General features: G+C 41.8%; 1 protein-coding gene across 1 annotated transcript in view; it reads left to right on the forward strand.

Annotated features, from left to right (window-relative positions):
* Window positions 1-23831, forward strand: part of LGR4 (leucine rich repeat containing G protein-coupled receptor 4) — an 85235-nt gene that overhangs the window by 52045 nt on the left and 9359 nt on the right. Inside the window, exons 4-13 of the mRNA XM_030039349.2 lie at window positions 433-504; window positions 12132-12347; window positions 13020-13091; window positions 17468-17536; window positions 18121-18192; window positions 18279-18350; window positions 19063-19131; window positions 19554-19625; window positions 21797-21862; window positions 22951-23022. Coding sequence (XP_029895209.1) covers window positions 433-504; window positions 12132-12347; window positions 13020-13091; window positions 17468-17536; window positions 18121-18192; window positions 18279-18350; window positions 19063-19131; window positions 19554-19625; window positions 21797-21862; window positions 22951-23022 — 852 coding nt within the window. The remainder of the gene's footprint in view (window positions 1-432; window positions 505-12131; window positions 12348-13019; window positions 13092-17467; window positions 17537-18120; window positions 18193-18278; window positions 18351-19062; window positions 19132-19553; window positions 19626-21796; window positions 21863-22950; window positions 23023-23831) is intronic.

The following is a 23831-nucleotide window of genomic DNA, read 5'->3' on the forward strand; positions in this document are numbered from 1 at the left end:
TTGTAAATTAGATTGCTAATGCATTGTGTATTGATGCGGCTTTAAGAAAAATTAGAGGTTTGTGTATTTTGTAGCATGTATAGGATGATTTCACAAGAAAATAATAAAATATCACTCACTGTAGCAAATTTGTACTAGTGTTAAGTTGTTCAACCTCTTCAGTGAGTTCCCAGGGGAATTTCAGCATATTATGTTAGAGGCTTGTTCTCTGCAAATTAATGCAGTTAATTAATGAGTTGTAAATAAAACTGAAATAGACCATTTTCTTGTTTCATTGTTGCCTTTGGGTGTCTGGTCTTGATAATTCTACATGCTTTCATGTACACTAGAAATCTGTGAAATCGTAACAGGACCATGGGCTCTTCTGTCACCTCTACTGTCCATAAAGATTATTGTCAAATTCTACTTTACTAACGCAATGGATTTTTACAGAACCCTACAGAACAATCAGCTGAAGACTGTACCTAATGAGGCCATCAGAGGATTAAGTGGTTTACAGTCCTTGTAAGTTTTCTTACTTTGCTTTTGTTCTTGTATTGTTCTCCAGGTTCTACTTTCAGTCACTTTGTATGCATCTGCTTTATTCTATAGAGTCTTGAAGTATAATCATGTATGTGTAATAATGTACCTGGACTTTCTCATATTGCAATTTCAACTGGAGCAAAGTTTCCCAAGTTAAGTTCATAAGGAATTTTGTCATCTTTGGCGGGGTGACCCAAATCCAAACTCTTTCAAAACCCAAACGCAGGTGCAAGATTGCTGTATAAACGCAGTAATGGTGGAGTTAAATATTTATCATCTTTCTTGCATGTCCTAAGGTGTTTAAGCAATTTTAAAATGTTGTGCAAAAATGAATCATGCGCAAGTCTTTTGTATCCGGAGGAGGAAAAGGGGTTTCTGGGAAGGAGTATTGTTTGAGACATGCATAGTATTGGTTTTACTGGAAGGTGTTGAAATCACACAGACAGTTATGAAGACCTCGGCCATTATTGCTGGTTGCTCATAAGATATTTCATATGTGCTTATGCTATCTCATGGCTTATTATGTTTTTATAAAGCATCTTAATCAGACTTTAATAGTTAGTTACAGCTCTCTAGGTGGTAGATGCTTATCACTGGTGAGGAGGCGGAGGGGGGAAGGGCTTCACAATTTTTCCTGCTTTCTGCTTAGCTACAGAGAGAGAGGGCAGATTATGTATTCCCTCTGTGCCAAAATTCAGGTTTCTGGCCTAAGATCCTGTTTCTTTCAGTGTTGCATCAGATTATGGAATAGTTTTGCAAAAAAAAAAAAAAAAAAGCTTTGCAAAGTTGCTTTGCAAACTATTGCACAACTTTTGCAAAGGTGCTTTCTGCATTCCCTAAACTTGGATCTCGGCCACTACCTTTTCATAGTTGCTCGGGTATTCCCGCCTTTTCCATCCGAAGAAAGCAGCACGGGCCAAATAAGATTGGCCGCCGGTGGGTGCGGGGACGTGCCACCTCTCGGTGCGGCCACAGACCTGCTTCTGCTGGGCTGCTGGCCAGCGAGGATCTCCCGCGCGCGCCGGCGAGCGTGGGCAGCGCGCTCCTCGCGGGAGGGGAGGGCAGCGAGTTTTGGTGCCGTGAGTTGGCCCGGACTTTGCCAGGGTTTTGGATCCAAGAGTAGGACAAGATGCAGGTTTCCGTCTGCAGCCGTTTTGCGAATTTAATATCCGCTTTTCCCTCTTGTTTTAGTGTGCGTGTGTGTGTAGAGGAGAGAATACCTTGGTCTGAGGGCTACAGTCTGCTTTGTGCAAATACTATGCGTTGCAATAAAAATCCTTCAAATTACGTGATGTGAATAACCCTTTAGTAATTATTTAAAAAAACCAAAACAATACTCCTTCCTGGCTTCCAGCATTTCTGTGATGCCAAAAAAAGAAACTACTTTACTAAATACTTTTGTTGTCTACAAATCATCCGTTTCGTTTTCTCTACTTTTTTCTCTTTTTCTCTACTTATTTACAGTAATGTTTGTTCTCTAATTACAGTTTAAAACTATTAAATCTCCAGTTGCTGGTTTCATGATAGTTTCATGTGCAAAAGGGAAGGGACAAAATCAAGGGGAAAAAAAAATGAATGTATAAATGAAGCCAGCATCTCTCTTTTTTTTTTTTTTTTTTAAATCCATGTATTTTTAATATGATTGGAAAGAAGATGATGTTAGAGCTATTTAAAAAAAGCAGACATTTTAATTGTTGGAAAAAATAATGGAATGATTATGTACTATTGTATAATGTAACCAGTATAATCGCTTGACATAACATCATTGTAATTAAAATATAACAGTAACAATTTGAAGTGTGGTGAGGTTTCCCTTTCTGGGAGCTTCATTGTTCATAGGCAAATGACAAACTGTATCAATTTTAGGAAGGTGAAAAAGGAAATTGGGTTAATAAGTGGCAAGCTACTTGTTACTTCTTTTTCTGAGGAAAACAAAATTGAGATTTCAGAGTAGCTGTTAGAAATATGGTGGGCAAATGCAGTCTGGAAGTCATCAGTGTCAGAAGCTCAGAAAGGTGGGGCGTTTTTTTGTTGTTTGGTTTTTTTTCTTCCACTGATGTGGATCAGGCTTTGGGTTGTCCCCCTCTTTGTTCCTGAGAAGGATATCTGTCTGCATTGCAAGATCACCATAATTTGTTAGAATTGGCAGCAGTTTGAGAATAAATAAGTTTTTGAGACAAGCGTAGTGAGAAATGTAAAGCATTTTTCTTAAGCAATTTGTTTACTTCACCAGAATGTATTTCTGCAACTTTAATGAATTTCAGGAAAACTTTCAGCTTCTTGCATCACTCATAAAATTACAGTGTAATTATGCATATCCCATACTAATGTAGGGAGCACCTTCTGGCAATGGAATGTAAGACTGGTCCTCTGAATTTTGTGTGTAGGCATGGAAACATAAGTGTCAGCATGCTGCTTTATTAATTTTTTAAAAAGGGGGAAAAAAGGGGGTGTGTGTGATTTATTTCGCACACCCCGCCCCCCTCCCCCAGGAATTTGTGTCAAAAATGGATTTAAAGCTCCTGAGCTGCTGTGACCTTCTTCTAGCAGAATATATGTTAGAAAACCTGCTTCTAACTTTTTAATATATAATCTCCATCCAAAACCCTGCAAGTTTAAACATCACTTAACTGACTCTGTTTTGGCAGTTTCCCAGTTTGCTCTGAAGTAGGCTTTAGGGGGATTTTTTTTCCTGGTGAAGACACAAATTACTTGCTCATAAAACTTTATAGTATATTGATAATCATTTGGTTTGCAACTCCTGTAGAACTATCCAGTTTCTCTCTTAATGTGCTCCAATTTCTAGCTGCGTAGGAAGACGGTTGCCACACTGTATGTATTAACAAGCCCAGTAAACATACCTGGGTGGAAATAAAGGAGATGGTTACAGGAGCTTCATGATCTCTAATGTTTATATTATAGCTGGCGAGTAGCCAGCCTGGTTCAGAATGCTAAACGACAGCTCTTTATTTTCTGTTTACGTTGGATATTTTCCCAGCTTTGGCCTCCGAAAGAGAGTTAGAATAGAGTCCTTATTTATGGAGGTGAAATTTAGCAAAATGAAAGAGTTTTGCTGAGTGGAAACTCACTGCCTAGCACCCCAGAAAAGTTTAGCTGGTGGGATGTATTCTCGCATCGCAAGATGCTGTGCTGTCTGGGACCGTGGGACTGCACTGCCGAGACAGAAGGCACTGCTAGTTGTCCAGCTTGTGCCCACAGCTTTTGGCAGCAGAAAAAGCTGACAAGTAAGGAGCTTCACAAATGTAAACAATAGTCTTGATGCATTTCAATAACTGCAAAACATCAGCAGTGTATTTTTGTTATAACAAGGTAATAAAGCGGGATACTTTGTACTTGAAGTCTGGAAATGGTGTCGGTGAGGTTTATTGGCGATCCAAGGGTCATAGGGAGAGCCAGAGGTGGTTAAAGCGGCGTGCTGCTCCAGCAGCGTGCGCAGAGCCTGAAAGGACCGGGAAGCCATTTCGGAGGGTCACTTCTTTAAGTGCCTTAGCATATTTGACGACGATGACTTAATTTGGTAACGCTACTTATTCCAAGCTTTGACCCAGACTGCGGGGATTTGTCAGATGGTTCTGTAAACTACAGCAACTTCTAGGGTTGCTCTAACTTGCCCCAGAAACCCAGCTACACAGAATTTTAAGTCAGAGCACAGAATATTCTAGTACAATCCTCAGGGTGTAACGAATACTGGAACTACGTTATTTAAATAAAGACTTTCAGATGCTTTGGAAAGGGGAACTGTGTTCCATTTAAACTCAAAACAACCTAATTGCTGCTAATTTTAGTGGGTATTTGCCATCAAATCCAGGAATCATTTCTGAAAGCTTGTCAATAGCTGCCAATGTATTGGAGACGATTTATTATAATTGTAGTTCAGGAATCACCGAGTTACTGTCCCTGCACATGTGCAGACATGCCCACATGCAGGGAATATTAGAGCGTTCTGCAGCAATAGTTCAAAGCGCTGCAGCTACGCTGTTATGCCAGATTCCCAAATTGTGGGTATTGGGGTTGTGCCAGTGTGGTACTCAACTGTGATAGCTCCTGCCTTTCTCTTTGTGTGGGTGTTCACCTGAGCTGCAGGGTAAGTGTCTTCATGCATGTGGTCAGCAGTAATTTTCTGCGGTACCCGGTAGCAGTTCTGGCTCCCCAGCCTGGTCTGCTTGCAGTCTCCGCTGCGGGATCATAACCAGTTTTGCAGTCTGCCTCCCTATCTCAGAAGGCTGGAGCAGGCTTGAGGCAGGATGAGGCAGGAAGCATGAATGTGCTGAACTGGGATATGATTATATTTTCTGGGAGAGGGAATCAGCTTGGCCCAGGCAGGAAAGACTGGGATCCTGGTGTGGGATTGAAAGAAACGAGAGCAGGATCTTGCTTTGCAGGGTGAAGATGCACGGCGAAAGGGTGGTGACAGAGGATGGAGGTGTATTTCAGTCAGTCAGGACACATTTAAAATACGTGCTGTAACAGGTATCAGCTACAGCCTGGCATTTCTAGCTTTTTCTGATTTTAGGAAGGATTCCTTACATAGATGAGGTTACATCTGTATTTATAAAAAAAACCCAAAACCCAAATCAAATCTAGAAACGTTCTGCTGGTACCATAATGAAACAGCACAGCTTTAAGCGGTAGTTCACGCAATTTTAGTAACGTAAACCATAAGCACGTTGAAAGGTGTCAGAAGGGAAGATCTCTGAATTTGGAGAGGACAATGCAAACAATGTCTTGTATCAAAAAATACAGTTCTGTTCTAATTCTGCTAATTTTTTCTTAAAGAGTGTTTTACGGCTTCTGTTGATAGTTTTGTGATTCTGGATTATAGAGTTTTGAAGGACAGGGTATGTGTAAGGATAGTCTTGTCTGGGAGGCTGTGGAAGATGTTCATTAACAGCAATGACTAGATGACGTTAAGAAGCATTATGTGGTCTTATATGTAGTATGCACCTTTTAACAGTGGCAGGTGGTTTTTCAACTAATCAAATTTTAATGGGTTGTCTTCAGCTGTTTTTTAGTTTCCTGCTTTGCTGTTATTAAAGGGTTAAAGGGGACCAGCCCTCAAGTGAGCCTGTGTTAAGCTATAGGATTAAACTATCACTACCAGAATGGGGAAGGAAGAAATTCACATGCATTTTCTTTTTAACCTGCAGAAACAGTACAAACTTAAATACGCTGAATATGCTGTTCTCCCTTGCATTTTTTTAGAGTAAAGAATGTATAAGAGCTGTCCTGTGCATGGTTGATTGTGCTGACAAATCTTTAAATATGCAGCAGTTTAATATACTGCTTCGTGAACTTTACATACTTGCTGAATGACAAGGGTCTCATTTTTATATGTTCACCTTTAGAAGCTGTTCTGGTTTTCTTGAAAGTGAGATATGGGTACTTCTTGTGAGCTTTAGGAATCTCTGGGATTTTTGTAGCCTTTTTTTTTTTTTTTTTTTTAACTGTCTGGGCTTGCTTAAGGAATTGCTAATGTTTAAATAAAAGCCTGGAAATAATTTAGAAACAGAATGATCAGAAACTTAACCAGGATGGTGGAAGTTACACAGCATGTACATAAAAATCAGCTGAATTCTCTAAGGGCAATGTAGCAAACTTGGCATGATCTCTGACTGGTACCATCTTAAACATTTGGAAGAAATAGATGTGCTGGCACATCAGTACCGGTGGCTGAAATATGGCATGTATCATTAGTTTCTGAGAGCTGCTGTAAATTTGTCTTTGAATAAAGCAAATCCTTGTATTGATGTTCTCAACATAAAGGTACAGAGAGCCGCCGCTTGATACGGTGAGCAAACGCGCTGAGTATTTTAAAGTACCTCTATTAACATGGTGGGTTTATTGCCCTGCATTGTAGCAGAATTTCCTAGGTACCAGGCTTATCAGTACTCAACTTCAAAACCTAAAAATCTACTCCAGTGTTATTTGAATGATTTCTTTGTGGTTTTTGAAGGAGCACTTTAAAGAGCAAAGTTCTTTAACAATTGCCATTGAGCAGAAGTGGTTTAACATGAGCTGGGAGTGATTTTCCTTTTGTTAACATCAACGTTAAACTCCTGCTATTAGTACAAGGCTGTTAAAATTTCCCAGTTGCTGAAGGCTGGAAGGCTGAGTGTGGTCACAGCTGAGAGCTAGCTGGTAGGTAGTGCATTCGTGATGAATATTATTTCTAAGATGATGTTTATGAGATGTATCTTGCACGTGCAACACCCCGGTGGGCTTTGTGGCAAGGAGCCCGGCCGGCTCCTTGGGGCGCATCTACAGCGATGGACACCGGCATGCTGTTTGTGGTTTGTCCCAGCAGAGCAAGAGTTGACCATAACATGCCTGGAGAGACTACAGGGTGGGAGCAGAACATGTTTTTTTTTTTCCTCCCCCTACTGAGCTTTGTGCCCAGCTCTCCCCCTCGCGTTCCTGATCCCCCCAGACCGGCTGGGATCACACAGAGCTGCGGATTTCGCCGCCTGGCTGCAGCACGACCCTACCTGCGTGGCCGAGGGATGCTCTGCCTTGCCTTCCCCTGGTCCGGCGGGAAGGCACCCTCACTGCCTAGCACCTGGCATCTCTCGGAGGATGGGAGAAGAATAAACCAGAGGAGCAGCCCTGGAGGGACCGGGCAGCCGGAGGAGACGTGCTAGCGTGGTTCTGGAGGACTCCCCGGCGCTATCCACAAGGGATGCAGGCTGTAGGGTGCCTGCCCTAAGCAGTGCTGCTGGCCATCCCAAACGGGGCCATGAATATCCTTTCCTCCACGGTGACCTGACCTCTTAGCCTTTTTAACCCTGTAAGTAGGTGCCGTGCCCAGTAACAGCGCTGCTGTGCCCGCTTCATTGGCAAGGACCCGCTTTTGTGTGAGTGTCTGGCACAGGAGCTTCTGCTGCGGTTTGGTGTGGTACAGAGCTGCTTCTGAGACCAGGGGAGGAGGGAGCTTGGCTGGCTCCTGGGAGATCCCAGGGAAACACTGAGGAGATCTGGTGATTTTTTTTTCTTAAGCTCCCAACGCTCCAGAAACGAATAAATTTAGTTTTTTTCCTGCCTTCTTTTCCCCCCTCCTCCCCGCTGTAATATATTAGAAAAGCTGGCTGCCATGCTGTACCACCTCCCAGGTATCGGCTCTCCATATACTAGTGTACTCCTGGCAGGCGTGGCCTAAGATTTGTAGTGAAAAGCTTTATGAAAATTTGAAATACACTGGAGTCAGAATGGTGGGTTTGTGTGTGTTTATATTACTGTATAAATATAAAAAATTCATATATATGTGTGTTAGACTTTGGAACTTTTATTCATTTGAATCGAGGTAGGAGTTCATATTAGTTTACAGTTTCCTTAAAACTGAGTTAATTGCTTGAAGACCTTTAAGTTGCTATGTTCTCTACCTGTTTTAACAATATGTCAAAAACTGATATAAGAGCTGCTGAATGTATAGGTTCTATCATCCTCCTGCTCTTTCTTCTTGTGGAGTTGGAGTTTGTGTGAGGAGGGAACCTGACAGGTAATGAAAGTGAAGCTGACAGCTCCGCAAGTAAACTCTGAATTTATAGACTAAAATGTAAAGGTCTCTCACAAGCCAATGCCTATAGGGAAGCTGGAATTGGAGTAGCTTCTGAAAGATTAAGGAATTTAAGTACAAGCTGCAAGCTCTAATTTAAAGAACGTAGTCTTATCTTTAACACTTTAATGGAAAAGGACAGTCTTTGAAAAAGTTCAGTCCAAGAGAAGAATATTACTTGTACTTTGCTAGTCATTGGAGCTAGTGAATACTCCCTTATCCCATCTTAAAGAGGTGTGGTCCTTAGTTGTAATATTTGGTGGAAGTTGTCAAATGTTTCAGGTTTGCTTTTCAGTTGTTTCACAAGGTACTCCATTATGTGCATTTCATGCTAAATAGAAGCGTTTCAGCTGTGTTTTGTTCATTCAATATAATGTGGATAAGCTTTGACTGTTTGGAAGAGAAAAAAAAAGAAAAAAATAACTGTGGCACATCAGGCTTACGCTAAGAGGCATGAAGGAACACAAAAAATGCGGATGAGACAGAAATGGCCAAATTAGTTAAAAATAAGTCTTGAGGTATGACAATTAGTAACAGAAATCCAGGACCAATAAATATTTTTTGTGTAATCATAATAATACCCACTTTGGTTCTTTTGATGCTGTGCTTGTTGCTATAACATTTGTAAATCACAGGTTTTCCCTTTAAAACTGTAAATGAAGGTCAATGAAAACTCTGGGCAAACCACCCGTTTTCAACTATTTTATTGATATATCTGTTGGCCTCTGGGAAAACCTTGGGCTAGCACAGTGATCTTCAGACGCAGGGATCGGGAAGTCGCTATGTAAATGGAGAGTGGGAGACACGCAAATAATCACAGCAGGATGCCCTGTCTTTCTTCTTGACTTTGGCTTTATGATTTAGCATCGCTAATTACTTTCAGCCCTATTCAGACATCGTGTTTGTTAAGACGGTGCCAAAAGTTTGTAAAGAAGTGACAGAAGAGCCAGAAAAACGCCCTCTTTCACCTTCCAAACCTCCCTGCTCAATGCCAACGGCGGGTGGTGTTCTCCTTTCCCCTCCTCGGTTTTATTGCTATGGGCAGGAGAGGATGAACACAACAGACCGGATGGCTGTGGAGAGCCATCAGTGTAAGATGCAGAGTTACTTCGGTACTTGATCCACCTGCGCTGGGGGACAGAGGTTTTGGCAAAGCAAGCTAGGGATGAAGCGTCCGTCATCTTCTCCGTGACCCTCTTTGTTCTCCCTGGCTGCGAGTTCGACTCCCTCGTTACGCGTGTCCATCCCTCCTCTGGTCATCTTCTGCTTCAACGGTGGGAGTGGAGGAGCAGGGCTTGGGGCTTCATTGTGTGTTTTTGTTTTCTGAAGTCTGCTAGAGTAAATGGAATTTAGCAAGGAGCACAGTGAAAGTACAAACAAGGCGTAGACAAGTAGTCACAAGGACTGAGGCCTGCCTCTCGAGTCTCTCTCAAAAAAAAACAAAACAAAAAAAAAAAAAAAAAAGAAGGGGGTGTCAGGGAGAAATTAGTTGGAGAAGACTCGGATATGTTTATTCCACTGGAAAATAATTCTTTTGATCTTCAGGGAGGTGTGTGAATTTAGGAGAGAGAAGAAAGACAGGTAATTTCTAGTTTTGTTTTTTTTTCTGAAGCAGAGCCGCAGGCTTTTTTCCTCTTCCCCCCCCTCCATTTTTTTCTTTATTATTATCAGACATTTAATTTCTCTGAAACGTTCCATTCTCGGTGCAGCCTAAAAGCATTCAAACAGAATAGTGTACACACCTGTCAGACCATGGGGCAAATGATAAGGGGATGCCAGTTATATGAACCATAGGAATTAGCTCTTTGATGTATAGCTTTAGAGCTAATGGCACCTCACTCATCTAAGGAGAGAGCCTTTGACTGCAGACAGTTTTGTAAGTTCCCACTTGTATTGGTGTATTTGTTGCTTAATTTGATGTATTTCTTGACTTTATTACATGGAAATTCAGCTGCTGACTTTTTTTCCTAATAATTTGAAATATGTAAACGATTGTACATCACAACAACAAAACTCTTTTACGGAAATAGATTAAGTGCATTAATTCTTGATCAAGCTTGTCTTCTCCCTTTGAATTCAGCACGTCCTTTAAGTGTTGAGGTCCAGAAGCACTTTCACTACTATTGAAGCTGTCGCGACTGTGCCCCGGGGACAAATGCAGCACAGTCACTTGGTCCACTCTGCCAGCCCAGAGAGGGACGGGATGAATGGCTGGAGGCAATGACTTCTTAAACTAACCCAGCTAGACTTTCAAGAGCATGTCTGATCATGGCTTTAGAAACACAGTGAATGCTTAATGTAACTCAAAACCTGTGCCGATTTGTGTCGTAATGAACATCGATGCTAATGGAGGAGGGTATACGTGTTTTGTCTCCCCGGACAGCAGCATACATACCATGGCTGGTACAGCAGTCATTTCAGAGCGGTTATGCAAGGTGTTTTGTTCCACGTTTGCAGCAAAGTCACCACGGTTCAGCTGAGTGCTGACCTAGAGAAGACAGCCTGTAGGTCAGAGGACAGTCAAACATTGCCTGTTGCTCTCAGCCCCACGCTGGCTCGGATGGGTTACAATCCCATTTTTTTCATCTCGTGGGCTATCGCTGCTGACCTTTCCCCTCATCCCCATATGAAGAATAGTGCTTTATTAATGTTTTGCTTCCTCCTGGCTCGTCCCTTGCCGGTGCCCGTTCCTGGGGCTTCCATCTGTGTAAATCCAAGCTTAAGCTTTTAGTATGGGTGATCTTCCGCTTCTGTCGCTGACACATCTGGTTACGTGGCATAGTGTGGACGAACCTGAACCAGTCCCCGTCTGTGTCTTTTGCCTGCCCTGGTTGCCATTGATGCTATCCAAGTAACTACACTGCTAGTGTAGGAAGATAAAAAAAACCAACTTGGTTCAGAGTGTATTGCATGAGGAAAAAGCACACGTCATTTTGCACGAGAGCTTCTGTTGTCACTGCCAAAGCCATCGGACAAGGAGTTGCACTATCAGGTTTGTCAGTTGTCGTGGATCAGGATTCTGGCCGAGACTCTGACAGTAACACCTGCACGTCCCGTTGTGAGGGCTTCACATCTGGAGCTGGAGCTGAGGATGTGCATTTTAGCCTCCTAGGTTTCCAGGTGTGGAGTGTTGTGTGCTTTTTTTTTTTGGTTTTTTTTTTTTGATGCTTTGAAACCTGAAGAAGCAGTGAAACCCCATAGCGTAGGTGAGCTGGTAACTGTAGCAGAACCAATTGTCACACGTGGTTTGGCTTCCTGTGTGAAAGACAGTTAAGTCACTTTCTACATGTGTTACTACTACTAACGTTTGCGATTGGAGTTCATTTGGGGAAAAAAGCGTGATGGCAAATCCAGTAACGTATGTACAATAGTCAACAGTGCATATGTGCTGTTTTGCATTTTGTTGTGGAGCATGTTAGAAAGGATCAGGTGCAAGAGTGAAAGAAATTTCTCAGTTTTGGTTGATGATATAATGTTTTATTTGTCAGGATAATTCATAACTGACTTTGTTCAAGAACTGCTTTTAATAATCTTGTTCTCTAAAGTAGTCGCTGAAGGTGTACAGCAGTACCACAAAACAAAGCACGTAACAGTATATGATGCTATCGACAATGTAGCTGTAGGGATAATCAGTTCAAATGAGTAAATGCCTCTGCAATCTTTGATACACTATCAAGCTACCATTTTGAAGACTTGTTCCAGTATTAGCAGCTGGGGCTTTTGTGGGGGCGAGATGTCTATTGAGTTACCAATTCAATTTGTTAAGCTGATTATAAGCGTATGAATTTGTTAAAATGTTTTATTAAAAATGTCTGAGAAGAAGTTTTTTATGAAGCTTTCTTTTATGGGCTCTTCATTTGCCTTATGGGGTATTCACGCATCATTCAGTAAACCTTTGAACTTTCCAATATTAAATTATTTCAGTAAAGCACATTTAAGCTTAAAAAAAAAATTCAGGAGTAATAGGACTTGAATTGCTTTTTTTTACTTATCTGTAGTTTGTGAGTTAACTATGTGAATTCTTTGTGTTTTAATGTAGGCGTTTAGATGCTAACCATATTACTGCCATACCAGAAGACAGTTTTGAGGGTCTGGTGCAGTTGCGTCACCTTTGGTTGGATGACAACAGTTTGACAGAAGTTCCCATCTATCCGCTCAGCAATCTCCCCTCTCTGCAGGCGTTAACGCTGGCTCTCAACAAAATAACACACATTCCTGACTATGCATTTACAAACCTTTCAAGTCTTGTTGTTCTGTGAGTATTTGTAAATGTATTTCATAGGTCACTTTGATTCTCTCCTCAGTTACAGTTTTGATTAATCTAGGATGGCACTGAAAATGGTATTTTGCTATGTTTTAGCTCAGTTGTCTAGTAACAATCTATACCACCAACACGAGATGACACCATGTATACTAGACAACCCGCTGAAGGTTTGCTAAAGGCTTTCTCCTAAACAGAAAGTCAAATGGGCTATGGGTAGTGAGGTTGATGTATATATTTTCCTGACATCTCATTTTAGTAATGAATATTTCAAACCAGTGGTTGTCAGAGAAAGCTTTCAGAGATATTAAAAGAAGAAAATATTATCTGCCACAGACCTGTTTCTGTGTAGTCTTAAATATCTCCAAGGATGAATATGAAAAATTAGTTTGATTTATATGTTTAAATCATATTTTTATCACGCTTCTGGGGAGTGAGTAAAGGTTTAAAATAGGTTGTCTTGACTGCAGGCAATCTATTCTGTTCCCATATGAGGATGAAATATTTCTGTCTGGAAGTAAAAGACATTCTTCTGCATAATCCACCCCGTGCAATGTTTTTTCTAAACCATTTAGCTGTCTTGATTTCATAGAAATATCTGCTAATTTGTTAACCTATATGAAATCATTCACTTGTTTTCATGCTTGTTTTGTTTTTGCTTTGTAGGCATCTTCATAATAATAAAATAAAAACTATAGGAAAACACTGTTTTGATGGATTAGACAACCTTGAAACCTTGTAAGTATGTTTCTTAAAGTAATTTGTAATTCAGTGTTTGTCTCATTCCCAGCTTAATCAAGGTTAACTTACTGGTATGGTGAAGATTTTGCAAATAAGGCATGTGTGCACCACGCAACACATACCACCGACATTTAGGTCCAGCTCAGGTTTTGGAACTGAAGGCTAGTATCAGTGCAGTGCTCCACCAAAACTAATTAACTATGTTGAGAAGCAGGTAAATATTAGCCTGGGTGAAATGTCACCCGGGCCATGATGTGGCTCTAGTGTTCCTAGCCCTGACCTAGCTGGTATATCTTTGTATAGCACTCCACTGAGTCAGGTGGGTATATCAGAAGTGTTTGAGTGGCCCTGTGGGTGATAAGGGACAAATATTTGTTTCTCAGATTTAGTGTAGGATTAAACATATTTGAGATACGCTGCCAAAACTGTTGTGTGATGATAGGAGGTTTCTCAGAGGGCCGCAGCGGGCTGTTCACCACTGCTCCTCCGTTACTGGATGGGCACCAGTGCCTGCCAAGGAGACTGCTGCTCATGCGTCCCCGCAGCTCCTGAACTGATCCTGTGCAGGCGGGTAGAAGACAGCCCAGCTGCCGGCTCCCAGGCTCTCGTACAAGAGATTCACCTGAGTTCACTTAAAATACTGGCAAATACTAAGATTATGGACTGGTTTATCGGAAGCAGTGAGCCTTATGTTCCTTCGGACAGGAACAGGGAATGGGGACGGGAAGCATCACCTTCCCCTCGCCCCGTGTCTGCTGTCCCCGCTGACAATTCATACTGCCCCCCAGAACTGGGAGTCTGTAGTGGCCGGATCCCAGCTCCGCAGTACTCCTCAACCTCCTTGGCGAGGAATGGTTTTCAGCCACTTGGGTCACAATCTCCATTTCCCTTCAGCTCACTCGGTGAATGTGTAATAAGTGGTGTCTCCTTCAGTGGTGCATTTCGTTATGCTTAGGAGAATGCTAAATAAATAAAACAAATGAAGGAGGGCAAGGGCAAGCCAGTGACAACTTCTGTTAACCTGAGGAGTTGGAGGAGTCCAGGAATGTTGCTTACTCCAGATCTTGTCATTCTCTTAGAGTCTATATAGAGTCCTAGAAGGGTTTGGGTTGGAAGGGACCTTAAAGATCATCCAGTTCCAACCCCCCTGCCATGGGCAGGGACACTTTCTACTAGACCAGGTTGCTCAAAGCCCCATCCAACCTGGCCTTGAACACTTCCAGGGATGGGGCATCCACAGCTTCTCTGGGCAACCTGTTCCAGCGCCTCACCACCCTCACAGTAAAGAATTTTTTTCTAGTGTCTAAAATGTATCTGCCCTCTTTCAGTTTAAAGCCATTACCCCTTGTCCTATCACTACAGGCCCTTGTAAAAAGTCCCTCTCCAGCTTTCTTGTAGGCCCCTTGAGGTACTGAAAGGCTGCTGTAAGGTCTCCCCGGAGCCTTCTCCAGGCTGAACAACCCCAACTCTCTCAGCCTGTCTTCACAGGAGAGGTGCTTCAGCCCCCGATCATCTTCACGGCCCTCCTCTGGACTCGCTTCAACAGGTCCATGCCCTCCTTATGTTGGGGGGCCCAGAGCTGAATGCAGTACTGAATGCACTCACGAGAGCAGAGTAGAGGGGGAGAATCACCTCCCTTGACCTGCTGGTCGCGCTTCTTCTGATGCAGCCCAGGATACAGTTGGCTTTCTGGGCTGCAAACACGCATTGCCAGGTCATGCTGAGCTTCTTGTCAACCAGCACCCCCAAGTCCTTCTCCTTAGGGCTGCTCTCAATCCATTCTTTGCCCAGCCTGTATTTGTGCTTGGGATTGCCCTGACCTATGTGCAGGACCTTGCACTTGGCCTTGTCGAACTTCATGAGGTTCACATGGGCCTGCCTTTCAAGCTTGTCAAGGTCCCTCTGGATGTCATCCCTTCCCTCCAGCGCGTTGACCGCACCACACAGCTCGGTGTCATCAGCAAACTTGCTGAGGGTGCACTCAGTCCCACTGTCCGTGTAGCCAGCAAAGGTGTTAAACGGCGCTGGTCCCAATACCAACCCCTGAGGAACGCTGCTCGTCACTGGTCTCCACTTGGACATCGAGCCATTGACTGCAACTCTATGAGTGCGACCATCCAGCCAATTCCTTAGCCACCAAGTGGTGCGTCAGTCAAATCCATGTCTCTCCAATTTAGAGACAAGGATGTCATGCAGGACAGCGTCAAATGCTTTGCACAAGTCCAGGTAGATGACATCAGTTGCTCTTCCCTTATCCACCAGTGCTGTAACCCTGTCACAGAAGGCCACCAAATTTGTCAGGCACAATTTGCCCTTAGTGAAGCCATGTTGGCTGTCACCAGTCACCTCCTTATTTTCCATATGCCTTAGCATAGTTTGCAGGAGGATCTGCTCCATGATCTTGCTGGGCACAGAGGTGAGACTGACTGGCCTGTAGTTCCCTGGCTCTTCCTTTTTGCCCTTTTTAAAAATGGGGGTTATGTTTCCCCTTTTCCAGTCAGTGGGAACTTCCCTGGACTGCCATGACTTCTCAAATAGGATGGATAATGGTTTAGTCACTTCCTCCGCTAGTTCCCTCAGGACCCGCAGATGCACCTCATCAGGTCCCATGGACTTGTGCACCTTCAGGTTCCTTAGATGGGCTCGAACCTGATTTTCTCCTACAGTGGACAGTTCTTCATTGTCCCAGTCTCTGCCTTTGCCTTCTGCAACTTGGGCGGTGTGGCTGGAGCACTTGCTGGTGAAGACTGAGGCAAAAAAGTTGTTGAGTACCTCAGCCTTCTCCATGTCCTCGGTAACCAGGTCTCCCGTTTGCTTGCAGAGAGGGCCCACATTTTCCCTAGTCTTCCTTTTATCAACGACGTACCTATAGAAGCTTTTCTTGTTGCCCTTGACGTTCCTGGCCAGATTTAATTCTAGCAGGGCTTTAGCTTTCCTAACTTGAGCCCTGGCTGCTGAGGCAATTTCTCTGTACTCCTCTCAGGCTACCTGTCCTTGTTTCCACCCTCTGTAGGCGTCCTTTTTGTGTTTGAGTTTGCCCAGGAGCATCTTGTTCATCCATGCAGGCCTCCTGGTGTTTTTGCGTGACTTCTTCTTTGTTGGGATGCATGGCTCCTGAGCTTGGAAGAGGTGATCCTTGAATATTAACCAGCTTGCTTGGGCCCCTCTTCCCTCCAGGGCTGTATCCCATGGTGCTCTACCAAGCAGATCCCTGAAGAGGCCAAAGTCTGCTCTCCTGAAGGCCAGGGTAGGGAGCTGGCTGTGCGCCCTCCTCGTTGCCCTCAGGGTCTTGAACTCCACCATTTCACGGTCACTGCAGCCAAGGCTGCCCTTGAGCTTCACATTCCCCACCAGCCCCTCCTTGTCGGTGAGAACAAGGTCCAGCGTAGCACCTCTCCTCGTTGACTCCTCCATCGCCTGGAGAAGGAAGTCGTCATCAACGCATTCCAGGAACCTCCTGGACTGCTTATGCCCTGCTGTGTTGTCCCTCCAACAGATACTGGGGTGGCTGAAGTCCCCCATGAGGACCAGGGCTTGTGAACGTGAGGCTGCTCCTCTCTGTCTATAGAGGACCTCATCCGCTCGGTCTTCCTGGTCGGGTGGCCTGTAGCAGACCCCCACTATAATGTCGCCTCTGTCTGCCCTCCCTTTAATCCTGACCCATAAGCTCTTTGTGGGCTCCTCATCCATCAGTTAAGAAGTAATGAAGTAATAATTAGATGCTATGTAAATATGCACAGCTGATGTAAGGCTCTCAAAATGTTTTTGCTGCTCATAAGGAGTCCTTTTTGCAGAAAAATGACTGTGGCAGGTCCTGACATTACTGCTAGAATGATGACAAGTTAACTGAGATTTCAACTGATCCCTATCACCAATGTGCACTGATTCAGTGTGATGAGATTTTCCTCTGCTTCTGTTCAGTATTTATAAGTGTTTTTGCTACAAGGTCTGCTATTACTTAATGGCTTATTTACTGTTTGTTTTATAAAACCTGAAAAAAAAAGGTTTCTTACTAAGCTAATAAGGAGTAGTTGTTTGTATCTGCTGGTTTGTTTTTTTTTTAACTTTGAAATCTTAGTTCATTTCTATGTAAATTCTGTTGAAGAAAAGTCTGTGAGGTGTTGAAAAATACTGAGCTTCACTGTAAGGAAATGTCATTTGACTTAATATGAATAATCCTCTGGATAATATTAAATATCTTACCTAAGTTATTAGCTGGTTATAAAGCATGTAAAACATCAGAAGACTAAATCTAAGTTAAGTTATTCTATGGCCTAGTTTACTTTCATTGAATTGTCTTAAACAAAAATTATTTTGACAATTCATGATCACCACTAAGAATTTTACAATTTTACAAAATTTGTTTTTTCTAGGGATTTAAATTATAATAACATGGTAGAGTTCCCTGAAGCCATAAAAGCACTCCCAAGTCTAAAGGAGTTGTGAGTATTACTTATTCTCCCTTTTTACCAGTTTTCTTTCTCCTTTCCATAAATAACAAGAGAAAAGCAATTCCTGGATTTAAGAATGCTTGTCTCATTATGCAGCAACCTAAATCAGATTAAGGTATGCTAAGTGAAGCTATAATTAAAGGAAAATGCAATCATCAGCTAGAGAGGGAACCTATTGAAAATGATTTTGGAGTTATATAAGCAAGCAATTATTCAGGAGAACCATTAGCATAGATCTTAATCATGAGCTGGTTTTGGCCTCCAGTAGCAGAATGAAGTATTCACTGATCACACGTTTCCTTGTCCCCTCCTTGAGAGAGGAGGAAGAAGAGAGAAAGCACAGGATCGTGTTTTGTAGAGAATAGTTTAATGAAATATTTTCAGTTTAGCTGATGTGCACTAGACAGAAATCATACCTTCAAAGTTATTCCTACAGTTTGACTTACTCCTGTTTAACTACGATCCTATTTTTGGCAGGAATGGGAATTGAGTAGGTGTGAAGAAAATTACTATTGGTTGAATTTACTGGCAGTATATTTTTAAATTTTGGGTTTCTTCTTTGCTAATATCTTTAGGGGATTTCACAGTAACTACATTTCCATAATTCCTGATGGTGCATTTGCAGGAAACCCCCTTCTAAGAACGATGTAAGTAATTTTCATGCATCTATTTTTAGTCTTTAGCAGACAATGATTGTAAGAACAATGATTGAAACATGTTCTTCTTTTTCCAGACATCTGTATGATAATCCTTTGTCTTTTGTGGGGAACTCAGCATTTCAGAATCTGTCAGATCTGCATTCCCTGTAAGTATCCTCTCAACTACATAGTACAATAAATGGATGAGAAATGTTATGGCTAAGAACACAAAATAACTAAATTTTCTGACTGCCTCCTACCTTATAATTTTTTTGCAGTAAGCTTTAATAAACATTGTTATTGTTGGGAATATGCAGTTTCTTAAGAAGCTCTAGTAAATATGCTTTACAACCTTTTTATTTTTTTTATTTTTTTTTAAATCTTCATTATCTTGCATAAGACACATAACCTCAGGCCAAATGCTCAGGTTCTTACTTAAACAAACTGCAGTATGTCCTAGGTGGTTTTTGAACAGAGATGTACATTGTGAGAATGTTTTGCAGGTTAGTGCATGTATGCTCTCAAAACGTGTCAGTTCTGGGGGTGACAAGTAAGCAAAATGGAGTGAGACTTCAAACTTTGAACTGCAAACTACCTATGAGTTTATGCCCTTTTCATATGTGTATTGATAGGACTCTTCCCAGCTTGATGAATTCCAGTTGTTTGCTAATGGAGGAGTAATTTATTAAGCAAATTGCTAGTATAAGCAGCAGTGAAAAAACTTAGCTTTTACACACTATTTGTGTGTAAAATTGAAACAAAAAGCAGTAAGAATGTTAGAATGTCTCCTCAGTGAAAATATCTACCTGATAGCAGGATTGAATGTAACAATTCATTTGCATAATAGTTTACAGCTAATTTTTGTGGGGAATTTTTTAGGGTCATTCGGGGTGCCAGCATGGTGCAGTGGTTTCCTAATTTGACAGGAACCGTTAATCTGGAGAGCTTGTAAGTATCTTCTACAGAAATAATTTCCAATAATTTCTTGGGTTTGCCTTTTGTGAAGTGATTAAATATGATTAGTGGATCTGGAGAGCAGCTGGATATATGTTCTCTTCCCTGTCAATAAATGTAATTATATAGCTTTCCTTACTGTGATACCTGGGTGCCTCTTAATTATTATTTTTTTAATAGGGTAAGCTGACAACAGCCTATGAAAAGGCCATTGATACTAACCCCCTCTCACAGAACTGAAAAACAGAAAAGTTGGCCTCTTCCAAAAAACCAGCCCCCAAAAAATTTTGGTGGGTGAATCTAGCACCCTGAGAGCTGAGACACCATCCTTATTCTGCTCTTCCATACGCTTGTTATGCCATCTACCATCAACAATGCAAACATATTTATATGGGTTGTTTTTTTTTTTCCCTCAGAACTCTAACAGGGACCAAGATAAACAGTATTCCTGTTAATTTATGCCAAGAGCAAAAGGTGCTACGAACTTTGTAAGTATATATATTGTGCTCCTATTTTCATCTGCATCAAAATGTTTTAAAAGAAACTTAAATCTAATTTAAAGCAAAAGTATTGCTTAGAATCGCTCATCCTAGTAGTTCTATGAAAGTTGGAAATCTCTTTCTGGTTTCTTGATTCTTCAAATCAGGATTCATGGCAGAGTTGATGTAATGATTTGTATTCCTGAAACAGGGTCCCCTTTATAGGGGTGCACTGTATTTGTTTCATATGTTATAAAAGGTATGGTGCTGCAGAACAGTCTTCGCATCTTCAAATTCACTCAGCCACCATTCGTTCTTAACGCAACAGTAGTCATCTACATTCAGAGGTTAAGGAAGAGTTTAGTTATAGTGCTTTGACTTTTTGTGTTTGGGAACACAGAAGAGAGCATCAGGAACCAAGAGAAATGCAGATGAGGATTAGGAAGAGGATAGGAATACAAAGGCAAGACCGAAAAAGCAGTAAGGATGTGTTAAAATAAATGCAAAAAACCCCAAACTGGTAAATGAAACCACTGGGAGGGTAGAGGCAAAGACATGTTTACAAAGGATACACGTGGGAAAATTTGGAACAAAAGAAAGTGCTGAAAAATGTGTTCTGTATTATGGAAATAAAACTGGAGAAAAGGAATGATGAGGTAGGATTTATTTTCAAATGGCAGTTTATATTTTGAACAGAAATTTGAAGATTGTTTGCAAGTCTCTCGTCTCCTTTTTTGCTGCATAGTTTAACAGAAAATTCTGAACTTCCCTAGCTCTGCTTAGGGAGGTACCAGCATACTAAATCAAAATTTGCACAAAATTGCTGCATTGCATACCATCATCCAGTTTGTTCTAAAAAAGCAGGTTATCAGTAAACCTTTTTAGATTACAAGTCGCAGAATTCAGGGAATTTGTACAGTATGGTTTTGGGGTATGTGAATATCCATAGGCAGAGCTGAAAGTAGTGAAATAGAATATAGAATATAAATAGAAATAGAATATAGAATCAAAAATACTGGTTGGGAGGGATCTCATGAACTGTTGAAGCCACTACAAAGGCACAGCCTGTTTCTCCATTACTTTTCAATTACAGGGCACTAGTGTCAGTTGTTAAAGTTTGTCATATAGAGAGTTTTGGGATGAAATTTTTTTAATGCTTGCTTGCTTTACATCGCTGGTTGAATATTTCAGGAAAGTAAAAAAATAAAATTGTTCACTGAATTCAGAGGCAAAAAGGGGGAGAGAGAAATGTAGCTTTTGAAAAGGTTACACAAATAGAGTGAATGTAAGGCGATGAATCAACGTTTTACAGTTATATAGACAGCCTTATTTCTGCTATTTACTGACTGTTGCAAGCTTGACATAGCAGTTATGTCTTTCTACGTCTTCGGGTGTGTATATGTATAATCAAAGTGCATAGTGGGGCTATTTAGGACAACTGTGGAGAGATCACATGTGTGATTCCCTTCATGATTTTCTTTAAACTGCCCTTAGTTTTTTCACAGCATGTTACTAACAGGAAGATTTTTCTGCCAATCCATTTAATGGTTTGTCGTTGTTTAACCTGGCAGGCAGCTAAACACTACACAGCTGTTCTCTCACTCCCCCTGCCCACCCACAGTGGGAAGGGGGGGATGATCAGAAAAAAAAAAAAGTAAAATTTGTGGGTTGAGATAAAGACAGTTTAATAGGACAGAAAAGAAAGGGAAAATAATAATGATAAAAGAATTAGAATATACAAACCAAGTGATGCACAATGCAATTGCTCACCACCTGCCAACCGATGCCCAGCCAGTTCCCGAGCAGCAGCCCCCGGCCAGCTTTCCCTCCAGTTTATGTACTCAGCATGACGTTATATGGTATGGAACATCCCTTTGGTCAGTTGGGGTCAGCTGTCCTGGCTGTTTCTCCTACCAACTCCTTGTGCCCCCCAAGCCTACTCACTGGCAGGGCAGTATGAGAAGCCTGAAGAGTCCTTGACCACTGCGTAGCAATAACTAAAACATCAATGTGTTATCAACATTATTCTCATCATAAATCCAAAACACAGCACTATACCAACTATTGGGAAGAAAATTGACTATATCCCGGCAGAAACCAGGACATGGTTACAAGTGATGAGATGTTTCAGGCAGAAAAGAGTTGAGCTAAGCACCTTTCTCCCATTTTCTGTTTTGAAGGGATTTGTCTTATAACAATATAAAGGACCTCCCAAGTTTTAAGGGCTGCCACTCCTTGGAAGAAATGTAAGTAGAAATACATGTTATTTATCTTTATTACCTCCTTAGTATGCTGAGTCTCTAGAAACTTTTCTTGCTTCATGTTTGATCATAAGTTTCTAAGATTCAGGACGGAGAGAGATAATATGACCGTCTCATGTGAGGAGTGTGCTGGACAGAAAATTCAACCGCTTGTGTTTTCCTCAATTAGCTAAGGTTTAATTGTTCCTCTGATGCAAAAAAGAACGAAGGGCACCTTAATCCTGCATTTCATAGTAGTACTGCTATACGCATAAATGGAATGAGCATTTATGTGTTTTCCTTCCTGCCTCTTATCTCTTCCACTCTTCAGTTCCCTCCAACCATCAGCCTGTGCTTGTGTAAAATGTTTTTTCCTCTAGCCCCTGTAAGACACATTCAAAACCCATCTTTGTTTTTCCTTACTTCACTGCTTTAAAGCTTCTTAAGCTTAATTTCCAGACCCTACACAATTTTTCTGCCTGCATATGTTCCTACTTCTCCTTCTACCTCTGCTGCACTCAAGCTTCTTTCCCCTTCACCAGAGTGGGGCTAATAGACTTCTCACAGGCCTTTGCTGTTACACTCTTGACATCTTCAGGCTTGTTGTACACATGGTTCATTGTAAAGGCAGCTAGTGAACTGGAAGTATAATTTGCCCGTTAGATCCTGAGGCGTTACTCAACATTTTCCTTTGATAAATCTGTATTTTGAGAAATGAAAGTTCACTCAGGGTTAGAATATGCCTGAAGACTCCCTGCAGAATGAAGTAGATTTGGTTTAGATTTCAGTGTGACCCCTCGAAGTTCACAAAGTGTTACTTTTAGCTTGGAAATAATTCAGTCCACACTTAACAGTCTCTTCTAAATTGAGTGACTTGTGAATTGGGATTGGGCAGAGGTGCCATGAAAGAGCTTTGTGGTTGTATTAACATGGCTAATGCGAAATACTTAAACAGTTTGCCTACAAGGGGAAACAAGAAAAATCTTGTCATTGGTAAGGCTAAATCTATGTATTAGCAGGCACGAAGCTACCCCTTGATTTGAAGTCAGCCCAGTTAGCCAATAAAGTTCTGTTTCTACTTCTCCACTTTGCAGTTCCTTACAGCATAATCAAATCCATGAAATCACAGAGGATACCTTTCAAGGACTGTCCTCCCTTCGTATCCTGTAAGTGCACATAGCTGCATGCTGAGTAAAGCAAGATAATGTTTTTGATTCCCCTGTAAACTGATGTCAGGGTTTGGTGTTACAAATCTGGTTGATGGCAAAAGGCCAGGTATGCTGGATCCTAAGGTGAAGCGAACCATGTACAAGAGGTACTAGCAGCAGCCAGTTTCAGTCCCGTTCTTTCTATTCTCCATTTTGTTTTTCTAGCCTATATTTTTTTAATACAGACATACATATATATATATATATATATGTATGGAGAGAAAAAAAGGAGGGGGGTTTTTTTGGTAGTCTACTATTTTGCATTATATTTTTACTGTATTATCCCATTATATAGTATTTATTGGAGAGATCCTGTCTGTTTTCCTCATGAGGAGCAGGCAAGTAAACAAAATTATCCCTTCCCCTTACATCTCTAGCTCTATGAAAATGATGTAGGAACACTGAAATTATCAGAAAAAAAATCCACAAATTGACAGGTGTTTTAAAAGAAAAGTCATAATACAAGTCATGGTGGTCCAGTGGGAGCTGGATCTGGAATCTGAAATCCAGCAAAGCAGCTGGCCTTCTGCTTGTTCTCTTGTTGTCTTCCCCCACTGCTGCCGACGTGCCGCGCCACAGATGCGGTTGTCGCCGGAGGGATCGTCCTGGCACCTTCAGCCTGGCCATGGGTGGTGGCAGAGCCAGGCTCTACCTCGGGAGCGCAGGCTGAGCTGCTAGCGCCAGGAAGGAAGGGAAAGGGGGCAGGAATGGGAGATGGATTCTGCTTTGGGGATGAGGTGAAGCAGGATACAGCTGCCTTACCGAGG

This window comes from Aquila chrysaetos, chromosome 16, assembly GCF_900496995.4.
Source record: "Aquila chrysaetos chrysaetos chromosome 16, bAquChr1.4, whole genome shotgun sequence".
NCBI classification, from domain to species: Eukaryota; Metazoa; Chordata; class Aves; order Accipitriformes; family Accipitridae; genus Aquila; species Aquila chrysaetos.